Source organism: Macaca nemestrina, chromosome 14 (assembly GCF_043159975.1).
Source record: "Macaca nemestrina isolate mMacNem1 chromosome 14, mMacNem.hap1, whole genome shotgun sequence".
Lineage (NCBI taxonomy): Eukaryota > Metazoa > Chordata > Mammalia > Primates > Cercopithecidae > Macaca > Macaca nemestrina.
The window spans coordinates 4765283-4786667 of record NC_092138.1 but is presented as its reverse complement, the minus strand read 5'-3'; the positions used below and the strand labels follow the sequence as shown (position 1 = coordinate 4786667).

Sequence of the window (21385 nt, the reverse complement as noted above, 5' to 3'; positions counted from 1 at the left end):
AACTCCTAGGCTCAAGTATCAAGGATACTACCTGAGCATCCCAAAGCACTGAGATTGTAGGCATGAGCCACCACACCTGGCCCACATTTTCAGACCAGAAGTCTCTAGGGGTTGTCAGCTCCTGGGCTGGCCCCTCTCCTCCTGGCTGCTGAGTGGACCTGGTGCTGCTGCCTCTACACATCCCTTTCTTGCTGTTTAATCCTCACAAGTGCCTGTGGAGTAGGTGGCGCATTGTCCCTTCTCTGGATGAAGGAAGGCACTGAGTTACCTGCTCCGAGGCTGCCGACAGGAGAGGCACAAGGTGTCAGGACTTGCCCTCTACCTCAGACCATGGGCACCTCCCTCTAGAGTGAGTGACTTTGGCTTATAGGGTCGTCACCCACTTGTGACATATTGAGAAGTTAAAACAGCACAGGCTCTTTAAGCAGCACAGGGTGGACCTCACTTCCTCACCCAGCGGCAGGGCATGTTCCAGATTCCTGGAGCAGTGTCCCCGGGGCAGACATGGAGGGTGGTGAGGCTCCCCTCCTGCCTACTGGCCCGGCTTCGTTTCCCTCTTGGCTTCTATACCCCGTGACTTCTGTTTCTCCTGTGGCTTCTGTTCCCAGCTAGCTTTTGTTCCGTCTGGCTGCCCTCTCCTGCTGAAGAGAAGCACAGAGAAATGCAAATGAAGGCATCATGGCTTGGGAGGAAGAAACTTTGGGTGAAGTGCGGGCACAGCCCAGCTGGACAGAGGCTGCCCAGCCGCTCCATCCTTTCTTTAAAGACAGGAAGGGGCTGAGCTGGGGTCTGTTCAGCTCACAGTCCTGGAGGAGTGGACATGGCACACTTGGGAAGAGAGAAGAGATGTTAACATTCTTTCCACGGAGATTCTGTGTTTTCTGTCCATGGAGTTTTGCACTTTCTCAGCTACTCCCTGCCAGAAATGAAAGCTAGGGTCATGGTCCATCAGCCCAGCAGAAAAAAAGTGATGATTGTGGTGGTGAGGATGATGATGGTAATGATAGCGATGGTGATGGTAATGATGATGGTGGTGATGGTGATAGTCATGATGATGGTGATGATGGTGACAGTGATGGTGATAACAGTGGTGGTGATAATGATGGTGATGATGGTGATGGCAATGATGATGGTGATGATGGTGGTAATGATGGTGATAGTAATGGTGATGATGGCAAAGGTGATGATGGTGATGGTGATGGTGATGATGGTGATGGTGATGATGATGGTGATAGTGATGATGATGGTGATAGTGATGATGGCAATGATGGTGACAGTGATGGCGATGATGGTAGTGATGGTGATGGTAATAAAGATGGTGATAATAGTGATGGCAGTGATGATGGTGATGGTGGTGATGATGGTGATAGTAATAGTGATGGTGATGATGGCGATGGTGATGATGATGGTGATAATGATGTTGGTGATGGTGATAGTAATTAATGGTGATGGTGATGATGGCGATGGTGATGATGATGGTGATAGTGATGATGGTGGTGATAGTAATGGTGATGGTGATGATTGGTGATGGTGATGATAGTAATGATGGTGATGATGGTGATGGTGATGGTGATGATTGCTGATGGTGATGATTGGTGATGGTGATGTTAGTAATGATGGTGTTGATGATGGTGTTGGTGATAATGATGGTGATAGTGATAATGATGATGGTGATAGATGATAGCAATTATGGTGATGGTAATGATGGTGATAGTAATGATGGTGACAGTGATGGTGATGACGATGGTGATAGTGATGATAACTATGACAAGCAGTAAACTATCTTTACAGGCACCATGGTAGGCATGGGACATACAATCCCTCCAGTATTTCTGTCATTGACCTTCTACTGGGTACGATGATCCACTCTCTGCAGAGAAGGAGTCTGAGACTCACTGACGTTGATTACCTCTTGTGGTCATACAGTTGTTGGTGGCAGTCATTGCCCAGGGTTTCTTCGTGCACTGGGTGTCACAGGCTGCAGGTGGTGCCCCATGTGCTGCACTGGGAGCCCTGCTCTTGCCATCCTGTTAGCCCCTTGACACTGATCTTTTCCCTCCTCCCCACAGGTTCCTTGTGAGACACCTGGGGGACTCCAAACAGCAGGAATCCATCTGCCCACTGGTCTGAAGACAGGGGTCCTCAGCTTCTTTCCAGGGTGGATGGCTTAGGAAGCCTTCTCTGCAGGGGACCGGGACACAGGAAGAGATGAGCTGGGAAGCGAGCTGTCAGGGGCCATTCTGGTTTTGAAAGTAAAGCGGGACTTTTGTTGCTTGTTATAAAAGGAATACATGCTCATTTTCTGTGGGTTAGAAAACCGCAGAAAAGTGTAAGGAAAGAAAGAACGTGGCCATTGCCTAGCACCAGGGAAAAGGGCTGTAGTTTTTAGTGTCTGCCTAACTCTGAACTTCTAAACTAAAAAACTTGTACAACCCATTGGTTAATGGCTGTGTAATACTCCCATCATATGAGCGCATCATGCCCTGGTTACCTGACCCTTACTGGGGATGTGTGCTGTTCCTAGTTTTTGCTGTTTTAAATAGCCATGGGAGGGTTACCTGACCCTTACTGGGGATGTGTGCTGTTCCTCGTTTTTGCTGTTTTAAATAACCATAGTAGGGACTACATTAACATGAGTCTTTGTGTGCATCTGTGCATTCTGCCTTAAAATAGATTTGTCGATGTGGAATTCTGGCCTGAAGGGCACAAATCTTTTTAAAGCTTTTGATACCTACAGATGGGGTTCAGGAAACTCCTTCCCAAGTTAGTCCCCTGACTAGAAGGGTAAGAGTGCCTGCCCTGCAGCCCCACCTGCATTGTGGATTTGTATTATTAAAAGATAAGCCTCGCCAGAGGGACATTTGTAACTTGAATGTGTGCCTGACGCCAGCTGAGCTCTGACAGAGTGCCTTGAACCCTGCGCCAGATGCTGCAGAGGGCCGCGAGGCAAGGCGAAGTCTGAAGTCTGCCTGTTTGCCTCACCTCTGGGAGCAAAAGAGGCCCCCTCCTTTTTTTATTTGACGTTTCTCCTATATATGTGTATATATATATGTTTTTTTCTGAAACAGAGTTTCGCTCTGTTGCCCAGGCTGGAGTTGGAGTACAATGGCTCAATCTTGGCTCACCGCAACCTCTGCCTCCTGGGTTCAAATGATTCTCCTGCCGCAGCCTCCCAAGTAGCTGGGATTACAGGCGTGTGCCACCACACCTGGCTGATTTCGGGTTTTTAGTAGAGACGGGGTTTCTCCATGTTGGCCAGGCTAGTCTTGAACTCCTGACCTCAGGTGATCTGCCCACCTTGGCCTCCCAAAGTGTTGGGATTACAGGTGTGAGCCACCGCACCCAGCCACTTTTTGTTTAAATGTCAAAATTAGGTTCAAAAATTATGGTTTACATTAAATAAATGTTCTGAACAACAATAGAAGAAACCAGGAATGCAATCCAGTTGTGCTGTTCAGGAGATCATTCCAGGCTCGGCATGGTCTGGAGGGTGGCATGGTTGGAGGGTGCCTGAGCCAGGGGCCAGGGCTAGGTGTCCATCCCTGGCTGTGCTTCTGTGCTGGACCCTCCAGCCCCCCTGAAGGCAAGCCCTAGCCGACTCAAGGCCTCATGGCAGGCTGCGCCCTGTAGCCTACAGCAGGGCCACAGCTCCATGAGCGGGGCTAGCAACCACTGGCATGCTTGGGGTCAGAATTCCATGTCACCTGTGAGAGCGCCACTGTGTCCTGTCTGCAGAACAAGGATTCCTGTGGGAAGAGCTCAGAAGAGACGCTTCCCCTCTGGGGTCGCCCTTGCCTGAGGGTCTTAGGCAGCCGGAGCAGCACCCGGGAGAGAGCGCAGGTTTTGTGGGGAGCAAGCTACTTTCCTAGAAAGCAGGCAGGCGTCTTTAGAGATCCCAAGAGGCAATTGTGGGGCCTCTGGAAGCATCTGAATTCTACACTCCCCACCCCTGACCCCTTTCAGTTTTCTTTTTCTTAGCCATTTCCTTTGATGTCTATATTAGTTAGGGTTCTCCAGAGGGACAGAACTAATAGGATATATATATTTATATAGGAGTTTAGTAAGTGTTAACTCACACTATCACAAGGTCCCACAACAGGCCATCTGCAAGCTAAGGAGCAAGGAGAGCCAGTCCGAGACCCAAAACTGAAGAACGTGGAGTCCAGTGTTCAAGGGCACGAAGGATCCAGCACAGCAGAGAGATGTAGGCTGGGAGGCTGGGCCAGTCTAGTCTTTTCAGGTTTTTCTCCCTGCTTTATATTCCAGCCACACGCTGGCAGCTGATTAGATGGTGCCCACCAGGTTAAGGATGGGTCTGCCTTTCCCAGCCCACTGACTCAAATATTAATGTCCTTTGGCAACATCCTCACAGACATATCCAGGATCAATACTTTGCATCCTTCAGTCCAATCAAGTTGACACTCAGTCATTGCAGTGTCTCATCACCGCCACACCCACTCACCTCTGTGTTTGAAATTTCTTTTTTTTTTTTTTTTTTTGAGACAGAGTCTCTCTCTGTCTCCCAGGCTGGAGTACGGTGGCGCGATCTCTGCTCACTGCAAGCTCTGCCCCCCCCCCGATTCATGCCATTCTCCTGCCTCAGCCTCCCGAGTAGATGGGACTACAGGCGCCCACCACCCGGCCCAGCTAATTTTTTTGTATTTTTAGTAGAGATGGGGTTTCACAGTGTTCATGAGGATGGTCTCGATCTCCTGACCTCGTAATCCGCCCACTTGGCCTCCCAAAGTACTGGGATTACAGGTGTAGCCACCGTGCCCGGCCTGTGTTTGAAATTTCTATTTTCTTTCTAGTTATTGGACTTTGGGCACTAAATTAGATTTAAACTTCTTTGGAGTTGACTCAGTTTGGGGAAGCTGGGGTCACAGTTGGCCCAGATGAACCCAATAGCCAGCGTGGCCTCATCTGGTTGTGCAAGTGAGCTAATGCAGCTGTTGTACCTGTGCCACCTGAACACACAGCCCTCCACCCCTTTCTCACCACTGGGGCCCCCCAGGGGCAAGGTGAGTGTGGTGGACTGAACCACGTACACATGACACACTCATGGGCACACGCATAGACAGGCGCACAGACATGTACACACACACGCATACACATGGCAGTGTACATCTGCCTGCATACTCGTGCACACACAAACGGGCATACAGGCACACACAGTGCACACATATACACATGCATGCGTGCACACACCTGCATGTGCATAGATGTGGACATAGAAACACACGCACATATGCACACTTACTTTATTTTGGGTTTTCCACCAAAAAGAATTGTACCATACACATTCTTCTCAAACATGCTTTTCTTCACTTAACAATATATTTTTGATATCTTACCATGTCAGTAAGTAAAGATCTATTTTATTTTTAAAAATTGTAACAGCATCCTGGTCACACAGCACTCTGCGCTTGCACACCTGTGTGTGTGTGTATGCCTGTGTTTGTGTCTGCATGTGTTTGTGTCTATATCTGTGTGTATTTCTGTGTGTGAGTGGTGTGTGTCTGCATGTGTGATGTGTATGGTGTGTGCGTGTGCCTGTGTGTGGTGTTTGTGTGTCTCTGTGTTTGTGTGTCTGCACGTTTGTGTGTGCACATGTATGTTTGCATATGTGTTGTGTGTACATGTGTGATGTGTGTGTGCCTGGATGTGTGGTGTGTGTGTGTGTGCCTGGAGGTGTGGTGTATGTGTACCTGCATGTCTGTGTAATGTGTGTTTATCTGTATGCGTGGTGTTTGTGTGTGTGTGGTGTGCACGTGTGTTGTGTGTTTGCATGTGTGGTGTATATGTCTGTGTGTCTGCATGTGTGTGATGGGTGTCTGCATGTCTGTTGTGTATTTGTGTGTGTCTGCGTGTGTGGTGTGTTTGTGTCTGTGTGTGATGTGTGTGGTGTGTCTGCATGTGTATTTGTGTCTGTATGTGTGTGGTGTGTTTGTGTCTGTGTGATATGTGTGTGGTGTGTGTCTGCGTGTGTATTTGTGTCTGTATGTGTGTGGTGTGTTTGCGTGTTTGGGGTATGTCTGTGTGTGATGTGTGTGTCTGCATGTGTGGTGTGTGTGCATGTGTGTGTCTGTGCATAGTGTGTTTATGTATGCCTGCATGTGTGTTGTATCTGTGTGTGTGTTGTGTGTGTGTGGCATGTGTCCGCATGTGTGTTGTGTGTGTGTGTGGTGTGTGCATGTGGTATGTCTGCATGTGTGTGGTGTGTTTGTGTATGTGTGTCTGCATGTGTGGTGTGTGTGTTTGTATGTGTGCTAAGCCAGGTCCCAGGCCTCACTCTAGTGCTTGGTCACTTCCCTGTGGGTCTGAGTCCCCTTCCAGCTGCTCACAGGCAGCTGCCTGTCCTTCCCCACCGTGGGGTACACTGGGGATCTGCAGTCCTCACTGCCTGTGCAGAGGTGGGTCACCCCCAGGCCTCACTGGCTCAGGCGGGTGTTCTCCGCTTCTCCTTTGTAGCCCTGAGGCCTGGGTCTGTCCTTGGTCCTTGCCCTCACCTTACCCCTCAGCGTGCCTTTACGAGACCCCTGCCCAGCCATCTCCCAGCTCTTGGGAGGCCACAAGCTGCGACACAGACCCTTGGGCCTGTGAGTGGGTGGAAACACCACTCTCGTCGTAGCCCCTCTCTTAGGGACCAGGCAACTTCATCCTCACTGGCTGAGGAGGACTTGCTCAGAGGACCTGATCCGGCATCCTGGGCTGGCGTCCTGGGCTGGCACTTTGATCTGCTGACCTTGCCTGTACAAGACTGAGCATTCAAGTGTCCTCAGGGTGGAGTGTGGAGGCCAAGAAAGTGGTCGGGGGGGTGGTGGATGTGGGCCTTCGCTAGGCTGGTGCTCAGATGGCCCCCTCAGTGGCCCGTGCTCCACTCCTGCTGGTAGCCCCTGGTGGCCCGTGCTGCATGCCTGCTGGTAGCCCCCGGTGGCCTGTGCTCCACGCCTGCTGGTGGCCCCCGGTGGCCCGTGCTCCACGCCTGCTGGTGGCCCCCGGTGGCCCGTGCTCCACCCCTGCTGGTGGCCCCTGGTGGGTGGCCCGTGCTGCACGCCTGCTGGTGGCCCCCAGTGGCCTGTGCTCCACACCTGCTGGTGGCCCCCGGTGGCCCATGCTGCACGCCTGCTGGTGGCCCCCGGTGGCCCGTGCTCCACCCCTGCTGGTGGCTCCTCATGCCCTGTGCTTTATGCCTGCCGTCCAGCCGTGGTGGGCCTGTTGCGGCCCCTGAAGTTTGCACTTCGGCCAACAAGCTTCTGTTGTAGCACGAAGGAGTGCAGCCCCTGGGGCATCTCAGGAGGTGCCGCTCTTAGCCAGGGTTAAAAAGGGAAAAGGGCTGGCCAACTTTGTCTTTTTGTTGATGTTCTGTTTAATACTAAGGTCCTGGGGTGACATTTGTGCCCCTGGTGGCCTCTGAAGTCTGTGTATGGCCGGGCACCGCCTCTCTCAGCTCCTGGGTTTTCTCCTGGTCTGGTCTGCCCTGAGTTATTGGAGAAGCAGAAGCCCTGCCTAGCACAGCCTTAGAAGGCATCCCTGGGCTTCAGCTCAGCCACATGCCCCGCTCGCCCTCGGATTCTGCAGTCCTGGCTCACCGCACCACAGGCAGCCTGTGGCCTACTCTTTCTGCAGATGGGGGTGGGCTCCCGGAACAGACCCGCAGGGCCCAGCCTGGGGGTGTGCGAGGCCGGGTGGCCAGCGGCCTGCAGGGGGCTCCAGCGCCTGTTCCCAGGAGGGAGAGTCCCACCTTCTGTCTTCTGAAAGGTCTGAGTCTGGGGCCTTGGTTCTGTGAGGACCGTCCTCACCCCCTCCCCCACATCTGGGTCCTCACGGAGCCTCTGTCTGTGTCCTGGGATGCATCTCCACGCTGGGGCAGGGGCGGCAGGTGAGGCACGAGGGCCTGTTTGCAGGATGCAGGTGGATGAGTGGGCCTGGCTGGGGGGTCCTTTGGGAGCTCAGCTCCTGTGAGCCAGCACTGTCCCCATGGGCGGCAACCTTTGAAGTCAACAAAATCTGGCTGGTTGCCTCTCAGGTGGCCCACGATGGGCTTCCTGCAGAGGGCAGAGCGGACACAGGCCGCAAGTACATGGGCATCTGGGAATTGCCCCTCTGCATTAGTGAGGGGATGAGGTTGGTTTTATGTTAATGAGAAAGAAGCATGTGCTTGTTTTTGTCTCTGAAATAATGAAGTCTGCTAACATGGCCTTGGGATGCCGTAACTGTTTTGGTGTTACCTAGTTTCCTTTAGATTCTCAGTGTCTTATGCTCCTTTCTTTAGTGCGAGGAAAATATTTTCCATTTTTCTGTAGTTATTCTCCTCTTATTTTTCATTTTGCCAACTTTCTGAGTAATTTCTTAGGGGGCATTTAGAGAGCTCTAATTCTGGTACAATAAAATTAATGCCCAGTGTTAGCAAACAGCCTCTCATGTGAGGACAGGATGGCCCCCGATGGAGCTCACTCTACTGGAGCTTGCACAGTCGGGGCCCTGGATCCTCATTAGGTGCTGTCTCCTCGGCGTATAGTGGCAGAGCCAGGCTGAAAGCCCTGAGACTTAGTTTCACCTGCCAAGTGGCCCCTGTCAGGGTTGGTGGCACAGGCGGTAGGGGTTGGAGCAGTGATGCAGATGTAGGGTCGGTGCCAGCAGGGGATCTGGCCTGGATCCCTGCGGAGGGTCCACTTCCTACAGCCTTGGTGGGGGAGGAGGGGCAGCCCAGTGGCCACCCCACCCTGGTGGGCAGGCCTTGGATACAGCCCCTGCGTCTGGCCCAGGCACCTAGGTGGTGAGGGGGTGCTGAGGCCTTTGGTTCTCTGAGCTGCTTTTGGGCAGCAGAAGGACCCTCCCACCGTGACCACCTCTCTTTTCTCTCAGTCTCTCGGAATCTCCTGCACAAAGCAGTAAATGACTGACCAAGGCAACCGTCCTGGCCAAGGTGAGGCCTGTCCCCTGTGCCACCCACTTCATGGGTGGGTGGGTGGCCCAGGGGTGGGTGGTGCTGGAAGGAGGAAGCCCGCAAGGGGCCTCTCCTTGTGTAAGTGAATTGGCTGTGCCAGGGAAGAGTGTCCAACAGTGGACACTGTCCCAGAGCCTGCAGCCACACAGGTAGGCACCGCATGGAGGGCGGGGCCAGGTGTGAGGACCATATCCCCACCTGACCTTTGTGCCTCTGACTCCTGGTGCTGGCTGTACACGTTCTTGTGACCCCCAAGCCTCGGCCTCCCCACCTGTAAAGTGGGCTTGTGCTGCCTCTCCCCAGGATCCAGGATCCTGTGCCAACGTCCAGAGCCGAGGAACCTGATTCTTGGTGGGGAGGTGTATTTTAAGGACATATTGATCTCCATCCTTGTTTACTGACTGCAGCCCTAATTCCCATATGGCCTTTGGACAGGGCAGTTCCCTCTGCACCCTTGGAGCCGAGGTCTGGAGAGCCCTTCAGCTACTTCTGCGGTGCGCCAACCCCTGGACTATTAAAAGGTTGTTGTTCACTAGGGATGTGCCCAACCATCTGGGGCATTTGGGGGCCTTTCCATGCACCAAGGTGGTCCAGGCTGTGGGTGCAGCTCCTGGCTGTGACTTGTCCTTCCTGTGCTGAGTCACTGACTCACCATGGCTGTTGTCACCTTGTCCCTGCTACATCACAGGGAGGGGTGAGGCCTGGGATGCCAGAGGGATGGAGTTTGAGGAGACTGGGACATCCTTACCCTCACAGGCACTGCTGGGGCCTCATACAGGCTTCGATTTGGGCTTGGGGTCCAGTCAGGGCCCAGCCAGTCTGTCCATATGCCAAGCCTGAGGTCACCCTGAGGTGTGTTTCTTAGCTCGGTTGGCAGAATAACAGCCCCTGCTGTCACCCATGTCCTAATCCTGCAACTTTAAGTTGCATGGCAAGAGGGGAGGAAGGGAAGCTGTGGATGGAGTTAGGACTGTGGATGGGGAGACTGTCCTGGATGACCTGGCGGCTGCAGCGTTGTCACAGTAGTCCTTAGGAGGGGAGGAGGGCGGGAGGAGGGTGGAGTCAGGGCAACATCTGTGAGAGCTCAGCTGGCCATCACTGTTTTTGAACGTGGAAGAGGCCAGGAGCCAGGGAGTGCAGGGGCCTCTAGGAACTGGAGGAGGTGGAAACAGATTATCTCTAGAGCTTCCAGAGGGAGCTGCCCTTGCCCATGCCTTGATTTTAGCCCAGTGAGACCCATTTGGACTTCTGATCTCCAACCTGGAGAGCGAGTCCCTCAGGGGGCTCCTATCCGAAGGCCCTGTGAGGATCCTGGTATTTCCAACCTCTCACCCTAAGTCTTGTCCCCAGAACAGCCATGTTTCAGGGAGTGCTGGCTCTGCTAACTGAGCCCCGAGTCTGTCTGTCCTACTCTGAGTTTGGTGGTCTGACCTCTGACCTTCTGCCTGAGGGTCAGCACAAACCCATAAAGGCCTGGCAGGCAGGTGTGTGTGATGGGCCATAAGTGTGCAAGGGCCCTGCTGGGATGGTGGCAGAACCAGGTCAGGGTGGTGTAGGCCATCCTGTGCCTTCGTCTGCTCCAGATGCTGCAGTGAGGGCACAGCCTGGAGCAGCCAGGGGCCAGGTGAGGGTGTGGACATGGGGCATGGGTGTGACTATGGATGTGTGCATGGACATGGAGCATGGATGTGGCTGTGGGTGTGGATTTGGGGTCTCACATGGATGTGGGGTCTGATATGCAGTGTGGATTCTGGGTCTAATTTCTGGGCTGCAAGAGCTCAACCAGCTCCCCTCCAGGGCAATGTATTATAACATGTGTCCTTGAAATGAGTAATGATGGTGCTGAAGGGACTGTTCTCAGCTCCTAGCTCATCTGGTCCCACAAAAGTCCTTGCATGTGGCTGAAACTCAGTGTCACTGATGAGAACCTGAGGTATACATGGCACTGTGGTCAGTGCATGTGACGTTTTCTAGCCCTCTCCTGCCCTCTGTGCCGAGCTCTTCTTCACACGCCATAGTGCTGTGCCCTGGTCCCGTTCCTGGCTTTGGGCCTTTGCTTCTATTGGGCAGACACCCTTAGTATAAACTTCATGAAGGAAGAATATTAACACTTTGCCATATTTGATGTATTTTTCATAGCGTGCATTTTAAAGTTTGTTTTGGTGTTTTGGAGCATAATTTTCATCCATCAGTGTTCTTTCTGAGTTTCCTTTCCAATTTTTGTTTGTTTCTTTATAAAGAAAGTCACTTTGCACCCTGAGAGCAGACAAATATTCCCTCACATTGTGCTTTAGATGGCTTTTCTTTTACACTTGACTCTTTGGAGTGCGTGGATTGACTTTAGCTTGTGTTCTAAGAGAGTGAACTTTTTATTTTCAAAAACAGTTTGCTAAGATCTTTTTCTGGGCTTCATGCTCTGTTTCCAGAACTCAGGACTGTGGTGGCTGTGGAAGAGAACATCCGTCTAGGGCCCAAGACCCTGGTGGCCTTGCAGGGTTAGTCTGATACACTGGGAACTTGCAGTAACAGCTCACTCTAATGAGTATTCACTCTGGGCCAGGCCCACCCATCTCTTTACCCGGCTTCATTTGCATGTATAAATGCTCCAAGGCCAAGGGCTGTACTATCGTTAGTGAATGAATAAGGAGGCTATTCTGTCTGTGGGCAGGCACTTAACCTCTCATACCTACCTCAATTTCCCTATTGTGGTAAATAAGGCTAATAATAAGAATTCCCATTATTGCAGGGTTGCTGGAAAATAATGCTATTAGAGTTCTTGACATGCTGCCTGTCTCAGAGTGAGCGCTCAGCCAGAGTTAGTGATAATGGAGTTGGTGATGGTGGTCATGGTGATGGTGAAGGTCATGGTGATGATAATGTTGGTGAGGGTGATGATGGTGATTGAGGTGATGATAATGATGGTGTAGCAATGTTGGTGATGGTGATGAAAATGATGGTGATGAGGGTGGAGGTGATGATGATAATGATGGTGTAGCAATGTTGGTGATGATGATGGTGGTGGTGGTGATTATAGTGGTTGAGATGATGATAATGATGGTGTGGTGGTGGTGGTGATGGTGATGACGGTGGTGGTGATGATGAAGGTGGTTGAGATGATGATAATGATGGTGTGGCGATGTTGGTGATGGTGATGGTAGTGGTGATGATGATAGTGGTTGAGGTGATGATGATAATGATGGTGTGGCAATGTTGGTGATGGTGTTGGTGGTGAGGGTGATGATGATGGTGGTGGTGATGGTGGTAGAGGTGATGATGATGGTGTGGTGATGGTGATGGCGATGGTGATGGTGGTTGAGGTGATGATGATAATGATGGTTTGGCAATGTTGGTGATGGTGATGATGGTGATGGTGAAGGTGAAGATAATGATGATGATAGTGGTGATGATAGTGGTTGAGGTGATGATAATGATGGTGTGGCAATGTTGGTGATGGTGTTGGTGGTGAGGGTGATGATGGTGGTGGTGATGGTGGTAGAGGTGATGATGATGATGGTATGGCAATGTTGGTGATGGTGTTGGTGGTGAGGATGATGGTGTTGGTGGTGACGGTGGTAGAGGCGATGATGATGATGGTGTGGTGATGTTGGTGATGATGATGGTAATGATAATGATGATGGTGGTTGAGGTGATGATGATGATGGTGTAGCAATGTTGGTGATGGTGATGGTGGTGATGGTGAAGATAATGATGATGGTAGTGATGATAGTGGTTGAGGTAATGATGATAATGATGGTGTGGCAATGTTGGTGATGGTGATGGTGGTGATGGAGATGGTGATGTTGTCACTCTTACAGGGCCAGGTTCGTTTTTCCTCTTTTATTGAGTTAAAATTCACATAGCATAATATTAATCATTTTAAAGTGAACAATTCAGTGGTACTTAGTAAATTCACAATGCTTTGCAACCATTGCCTCTATCTAGCTTCAAAATATTTTAATTGCCAAAGGAGACTCTGTACCCACTAAACAGTAACACCTCATTCCTCTCTCCTCCCACCCTCTGAAAGCACTACCAGTCAGCTTTCTGTCTCCGTGGATATGCCTATTATAAACATATTATCATTTCACATAAGTGGAATCATACAGCATTAGTCCTTATGTATCATGCTTCTTTCATTTAGTGTAATGCCTTCAAGATTCATCCACATTGTAGGGTGTATCAGGACCTCATTCCTTTTTAAGGCTGAATAATATTCCATTGTACATACAGATTAAATGTTGTTTATCCATTCATTGACGTTTATCCAAATGTCAGTGGACATTTGGGCAATTTCCACTTTTTGGTTATTGTGAATAATACTGTTAGGAATATTTGTGTACAAGGATTTGTTTGAGTACCTATTCATTTCTTTTTTGTTGTTGTTTTTTTTTTGGAGACAGAGTCACGCTTTATTGGCCAGGCTTGAGTGCAGTGGCACAATCTCGGCTCTCTGCCACCTCTACTTCCTGGGTTCAAGTGATTCTCGTGCCTCGGCCTCCTGAGTAGCTAGGACCACAGGTGTGTGCCACCATGCCCAGCTAATTTTTGTATTTTTGATAGAGGCAGGGTTTCACCATGTTGGTCAGGCTGGTCTCAAACTCCTAACTTCAAGTGATCTGCCCACCTTGGCCTCCCAAAGTGCTGGGATTACAGGCATGAGCCACAATACCTGGCCTGAGTACCTATTCTTAATTCTTTTGGGTATGTATCTGTCAGTGGAATTGCTGTGTCACATTGTAATTCTATGTTTAATTTTCTGAGGAAACATAAAATTTTTCTCCACAGTGCTTGCACCATTTTACATTTTTACCATTGATGTAAGAGGGTTATGATTTCTCTACATCCTCTCCAACACTTACTTAAAAAAAAAAAAATTGGCCAGGCACAATGACTCACGCCTGTAATCCCAGTACTTTGGTAGGCTGAGGTGGGTGGATCACCTGAGGTAAGGAGTTTGAGACCAGCCTGACCAACCCCATCTCTACTCAAAATACAAAAATTAGCTGGGCGTGGTGGCAGGCACCTGTAGTCCCAGCTACTCAGGAGGCTGAGACAGGAGAACTGCTTGAACCTGGCAGAGGTTGCAGTGAGCTGAGATTGCGCCACTGCATTCCAACCTGGGCGACGGAGCAAGACTCCATCTCAAATAATAATAATAATAATAATAATAATAATAATAAAATGTAGCCATCCTACTGGGTGTGAAGTGTTACCTTACTGTAGTTTTGATTTTAATTTCCTTAATGACTGAGAATGTTGAGCTTCTTTTCATGTGCTGCTTGTCCATTTGCATATTTCTTTGAAGAAATGTCTGTTCAAGTCCTTTACCTGTTTATTAATCAGATTGTTGAACTGTAATAGTTCTTTACATCTTGTGGATGCTGTGCCCTTGTCTTATTTATGGTTTGCAAATATTTTCTCCTGTTCTGTCACTTGCCTTCTTACTCTGTTGGTAGTGTCCTTTAATGCAAAAAAGTTTTTAATTTTGATGGGATCCAAATTAGCAATTTTTTCTTTTGTTATTCATGCTTTTGGTGTCATATCTAGGAATCTATTGTTGAATTCAGGGTCATGAAGATTTACTCCTATGTTTTAAGAGTTTTATAATTTTAGCTTATATTTAGGCTGTCAATCCATTTCTAGTTAATTTTTGTATGTGGTGTGAGGTAGGCATCCAACTTCATTCCATTGCATGTGGATGTCCACTTGCCTTAGCACCATATGTTGAAGAGATTATTCTTTCTCCATTGTGTGGTCTAGGAACCCTTGTTAAAAATCAGTTGGGTGTTGATGTATGGGTTTATTTCTGAGGTCTTAGTTCTATTGCATTGATCTATATGTCTATCCTTACGCCAGTGCCACAGTGTTTTATCATAGCCTTGTAGTAAGTTTTAAATCAGGAAGGGTAAGTTTCCTTAGCTTTTCCATTTCCATAAAAAAGTTGTTGGGATTTTGATAGGGATTGCATTGAATCTGTAGATTCATTTAGGTAGTATTGCTGTCTTAACACTATTAAGTCTTCCAGTTCATCAACATGGGATATATTTCCATTTATTGTATCCTTTAAGACCTCTTTCAACTGTGTACAAGTCTTGTGTTTCCTAGGTTAAATTTATTCCTATATATTCATATTTTGTTATTTTTGATGCTATTATAATGGTAATTGCTTTCTTGATTTTATTTTCAGATTATTCATTGCTAGTGTATAGAAATCCAACTGGTTTTTGTGTGTTGTTTTTGCACCTTCAACTTCTGAATTTATTTATTAGCTATAGAAAGTTTTTCTGCGTATGGATTCCTTAGAGTTTTCTATATACAGGATTATGTCATATGCAAATAAAGATAATTTTATATCTTCCTTTCCAATTCAGACTCCTTTTATTTCAGGAATTTTTGTGTCCTAATTGCTCTGGCTAGAGCTTCCAGTACTGTGTTAAACAGAAGTGGCAACACAATGGGCATCCTATTTTGTTCCTCATCTTATGGGAAAAGCTTACAGCCTTTCACCATTGTATACAATGTTTGCTGTGGATTTTTCATTGATGGCTTTCATCATGTTGAAGAAGTTCCCATCTATTCCTAGTTTGTGGAGTGTTTTTATCATGAAAGGATTTTGTTAAGTGCTTTTTCTGTATCAATTGAGATGGTCACATAGGATTTTTCATCATTGTATTAATATGGTATAATGTGTCTTGGGGAGGATGGGGAATTGGGGAAGGATTGGGAGAGATGGGAACATAGGAATGAGGCAGAGGGCTGTGCTGGCTCAGGAGAAGGAGCCCAGTGAGCCCTGCTTCTTCTTGTATTTTACCCACTTAATGAGATCTGTCCTCCTGGGTGAAGGAAAGAGAAGCACAACTTCTGCTGTCCCAGCCTCCAGGACAGAGCCCCAGGGTTGCATCTTTTTCTTCTTGCAGTCAGACGTGATGCTTCAGGGGTTGAAGCACTGATTTATTTTTATGTGCTGAACCATCCTTGCATTCCTGTGATAAATCCCACTTGGTCATGGTGCATTGTCCCCTTAATGTGCTCCTAGACTTTATTTGCTGGTATTCTGTTGAGGATTTTTACATCAAGAATCTGTTGAGGATTCTGTAGAGATACTGGTCTATAGTTTTCTTATAGTGTCTCTGTCTGGTTTTGGACTCAGGGTAATGCTGACCTCATAGAATGAGTTAGGAAATGTTCCCCGCTCTTCTATTTTCTGAAAAAGTTTGAGAAGGATTGGTGTTATTCTTCTTTAAATATTTGATAGAATTCACTATTGGTGGTTCTGGGATTTTCTTTTTGGGGGAGGTTTTTTGATTCCTGATTTAATCTCTTTACTTGTTATAGGTCTGTTCAAATGTTCTGTTTCTTTTTGAGTTAGTTTTGGCAGTTTGTGTGCTTCTGAGCATTTCTCCATTTCATCCAGGTTATGTAATTTATTGACCTATAATTTTTCATAGTATTCTGTTATAATCCTTTTTTATTTCCTTAAGGTCAGCAGTGTCTTTATGTTCGTTTTTTTGTTTGTTTGTTTGTTTGCTCTGATTAAAAACAGTTTGCTTCATGCACATCTGTAGCTTCCATTCCAGGTAGCTTGCTGCCCAGACCCCCTTCTATAGTGACATTCTAGGGCTGCCTGGGGGGAATGTCCATTTTTAAAATTACTGGTCAGTTTTATCTACGTGCATTTGCTCACTAGAGGAAGATGTTGAAGTATTTTCCAGTTTGTTTGCTGCATTCTTCTTCTGGGAGTTGTCTGGATCTGTGCCCTGCCCATTATCCACTGTGTTCTTATTTAGTCTTGGAGCCTCTTTACATGCTACAGATGGCCATTCTCATGTCACTTTTTTTTTTTTTTTTTTTTTTTTTGGAGACAGAGTCTCACTCTGTTGCCCAGGCTGGAGTGCAGTGGTGCAATCTCAGCTCACTGCAACCTCCGCCTTCCGGGCTCAAACAATTCCCCCACCTCAGCTTCCCGAGTAGCTGGGATTACAGGTGTGTGTCACTATGCCCTGGCTAATTTTTTTTGTATTTTTATTAGAGACGGGGTTTCACCATGTTGGCCAGGCTGATCTTGAACTCCTGACCTCAAGTGATCCACCCACCTTGGCCTCTTAAAGTGCTGGGATTACAGACATGAGCCACCACACCTGGCCTCATGTCACTTTGAACTAAAAAAAGTATCAGAATAAAACAAAGCATTTCCATTTTGCTGGGTTTGCTTCTGCAGAAGTTTATTGATGTCTTAGGTTGTATCCTTTGATACTCTGTCTTCATTCCTCAAATGGCTTAAAGCCTGTAGCCCTGCCATCTGCGTGGGAGGAGCGCTCTCTTGTTCTAAGTCTCCAAGCACGTTTGCAAGGGGTCTGGAGGAGCTCCAGGGAGGGAATGAGGAAAGAATAGTTCTGTGTCTGGAGTCCTGGGCATGTCCCGAGGCCAGGCTGCTAGGCCTGTGTCTGGGCCTCTTCGTGGCCCCCATGAGGATGAGCTGGATGGGTGGCTATGGTGTGGCCCGCAGGAGGGGCTCCGAGCTGCCTTTGGTGTTTTCTGACCCCTCAGGTTACCCCTGGTGAGGTGATGGGGACAGCCTGGCTCTGATAACCCCTCTTCCTTCCCTGCCCCCCTGGTGATGGGGCACTGGTGGCCCTCACCCAGACAGGCTTGCTGGATGGCCCATTCATTGGGTCCTCTTAGTGGGGCATATCTAGACGCTGCAGAGGCCTTTCCAGGAAGACATCTCTGCAGCTCTTTCCCTCCACCCTGCTTTCTCGATAGAACACTGTCCCTGCACAGCTGTGCTCCATCTGGTCCAGGTTCCCAGACGATGAGCAGGGATTCTCCCTAGAGCTTGGCAGATGGAAAGTGCTTGAGGGGGTGCTGAGTGCCGAGGTAATGGTCTGTTTCGTCTCATTTCAGCTGTGTTGGGGTAGAAGAGGAGGAGGCGCCCGACATCGACATATACCACTGCCCAAACTGTGAGAAAACCCATGGAAAGTCCACCTGTAAGTACCGCAGCCCGAGCAGCCACCTCTTGCTGACGAGAGCGGCATCCACCCTGCCTGCGCTGTGTGGAGGGCGAGGTCTCTGCTGGCCCTGGGCCCTGGGTTGCTGGGGGCAAAACGCCCTGAGTAGTGTCTAGGGCTGGGGACTCTGCCAGCCTAGCTTTCTGTCCCCTGTAGCCTCACTAGGCCCACTGTAGCCCCTCCTGATCAGCTCCCGCTGGCAGAGGCAGCTGTGCACAGACCCAAAGGGCCTTCTGAGGCCTAGGGAGAGGCCAGACCAGCCTGAGTTAGGGGGACACGGACGTGGGGACCTGGATAAATGGTGATGCGGGGGTTTTCCAGGGTCCCCAGCCTAGCCCGGCCCAGCCAGCCACTGCCACATGGGGGGGCACAGCCTGTTTGTGTTTTCTGGGCACGTGCATTGTTGGTGGGCTCTGTCCTCCCCTCCTTTTTCAGCCCTGCCTCATGCCACCCACCTCCTCTGCAGAGAATCTCGGAGGGCCTTTGCCTTTCCCACACAGCCTGCTGTTCGTGTGTCCTAAGGGCTGAGGCTCTGTTTTCTTCTTGGCCCTTTCAGGTGTGCTGGGTCCTGGGATGCAGGCTTGGCTCACACTGTTCAGGTTCATCCAGGTGAGCTGGAGGTTACATGAGCCTTGAGCTCCAAGCCTCAGCCCTGGTTGCAGACAGGGAGCTGTGTGGTGGTCTGCAAGGACTCGGGAGGGGTGTGGCCGGTAGACAGGACAGATGGTATGGATGTGGGTGTGTTTGTTTAATGTGGCGTCTTGTTTCCACGTCATTGGAGGGTCTTGGGTGCTCACAGAATCTGCAGGCTGGACATGGGCCCTGGCTGGGTCAGCTGATCACATCCCTGCTGACCTGAGCCCTGGAGAAGTCTGTGGTATTTTGTTATGGCAGCCTGAACAGAGTGTGACATACACACAGGCACGTGCACACACACATACACATGCACACATAATGTAAGCGTACACATACATGCACACGCGCATGTGTACAGCCAGGCAGGGCCTGGGGATCCCACCGCCTGCTACCTCAGCACTGTCTGCTAGTTTGGATGTCTCTCCCTGGGCGGTTGGCCATAGGAGACGGGAAGGGGAGCCTGCACTGATGTTTTAGTGCAATAGAGGGCAGGTTGGGACACCAGGCCTCTGCCCAAACTCCCCGCAGGCACAGGGGCAGGGTCTGGGTGAGGCAGGCACACAGGACTCCCATGGCAGGTGGGCTGTTTCTGGGGATGCCTGGGGACATTAGAGAAATCGAAACTGTGTGCTCACCCATGTGTAAAACCTGCCCAACCCCAGCACCACACCATTGCTCTACCCCAACCCCAACTCATGCAGGAGCCCCCAAGCAAGGACCCCTTGAAACGTATGCTGACTATCAGGAGAAGGGGCTTCTGGCCCAGGGGTTTCCGACACTTTCTTTTCTACCAGTCTGAAAGCCTCTTCTCAAGTGATGCACATGTGTACAAACCACACAAGAGCAACGCCACCCCAGCATCCTCCTGAGCCCCCCACTCAGGGGACCTGAGAGGGTCCTGCCTCCCAGGAGAGCACGTCCTGGGGTGTCCTGGCTCCAACCCTGCTCTGCCCTGACACCTGCCCCCTAGGCCCCATGGGGCAGCCCCAGATTCCCACTGGAAGCTCAGCCCTGTTTGTGTCATTCCTGTTGTAAAGACAGCTTGGCCCTGAGCTTTCCGGGTGGGCTCATTGAGGTGCCAGAAACACGAAGATACCCCGCCAGGCTGATCCTTCCTGCTGTTTCTGAGCAATAACCAGATGATAGGTTAATGAGCTTGCCATAGGCAGATGCATTCTGAGCATAAATGCAGCCAACTCTTGGGGACCAGGAGTAAGAAGGCAATTTAGGAATCCCGGAACCTCCCCACAGGCAAACCATCGGCCTGTAAGTTCAGAAGAGCTGCTAGCTTCTCCTCATCCCCCTCTTGCATATTTGTTGAGGCTGTGCTGGGGATCGGGTCGAGACCTGAAACACATGCAGCCCCCGCCGTTGTCCAGCAATGGACAGGCACAAAGTGTTCAGGCCTTGGGAGAGGCCAAATAAGAGCAGCCCGGTCCTCAGAGTAGTGAGAGCCCCACCTGCCCCAGCCCCAGCATCACCAGCTGCGAGGCCAGGCCTCCAAGGCTCCCTCGACCCGGCCTCAGCTCACAGAACAGGGGTGCTGGGGCCCCTTCCACCTATTACCTGCATCCTCCCTCTGCCCCTGCTGATTCCATAGGACTCATCCCACAGGGCTGTGGGGGTCTGGTGCTTCAGCTTGCAACTGGGCCCCAGTTACTTAACTGGACTTAAGTAATAGAAAATTGATTTCTTACAGTTCTGGAGGCTGGAAGTCCAAGATCAAGGTGCTGGCTGATTCAGTGTGTGGTGAGGGCCTGCTTCCGGTTCGTAGACAGTGACCTCTTGCCGTGTCCTCACATGGTGGAAGGAAGGAGGCAGCTCTCTGGGGTCTCTTTTATAAGGACACTAATCCCATTCAGGAGGACTTTGTCCTCATGACCTCATCACCTCCCAAAGGCCCCGCCTCCTAAGATTGTCACCTTAGGGGTCAGGATTTCAACAAATACATTTTGGTGGGACGGATGTTCAGTCCACGGCTGTGTGCATGTGTGTATGTGTATGTGTGCAAGCACGTGTGTCTGCATGCACGTGTCTATGTGCTGAATGTGCTGTATAAATTCTGTGAAGCAGATTTTCAGTCATTATTGAGGGACGCGTGCTCCATCAGGGACAAAGGTACACGGTTCTAGCACCTTCCACCGGTGTGTATGCTCAGATTTGAAGTGAGTGTGCGCTGTGCCCAGAGTCTGTCTGTGATGCCTCAGTTGGTCTTTGCATTGACTCCAGGCACGCCTTGCACACCAAGGCACTCTAGGGACAAGAGGGCCCCTCTGTGTCCCTGGAGAAGCTCTAAGCCAGTGCTGGGAACCTCTGGAGGCCTTGAGCCTGCCTCCACCTGTCCTGCTCCTGCCACCCTGGCTTGCGGGTGGGGATGGGGGCTGCTCAGGGTTCCAGAGCGAGCTGTGCCTGAGGCCTGGTCCTCACAGTTTGCCCCCTCTTTTTGAAAGCCACAGTGGTGGGGATTGCAGGATCCCTCCCTGTTCCAGTATGTCCCTTGAGCTGATTTTGGCCATGGCCTGTGGGCAGGGACCATAGGCCCACAGGTTTACCTGACTGACGGATTGGGTACAGGGTGTCCCAGGGTGCCTGACCAGGAACTCGGGAAGGCATCCCTATCTGATGAGGAATGGTTAGAAGCGGGCCTGAATTGCAGCTCCTGACTTACACGCAGTCACTTATCTTATTGAACTGACTTTCCTCATCCCGTCCTGCCCCGTGGGTTTGGGGTGACTCTGCTCAGCGGCTGTCTCGGTGTGTTGTCACAGGGGCGCTGTCGTCATGCTCC

The 21385-nt window shown here is 50.1% G+C and overlaps 1 protein-coding gene across 1 annotated transcript in view; it reads left to right on the top strand.

Annotated features, from left to right (window-relative positions):
* The window catches only part of LOC105498876 (PHD finger protein 2), a 103940-nt gene that overhangs the window by 37774 nt on the left and 44781 nt on the right, over positions 1-21385 (top strand). Inside the window, exon 2 of the mRNA XM_011771254.2 lies at positions 17855-17940. Within this exon, the coding sequence (XP_011769556.2) occupies positions 17855-17940 (86 nt within the window). The remainder of the gene's footprint in view (positions 1-17854; positions 17941-21385) is intronic.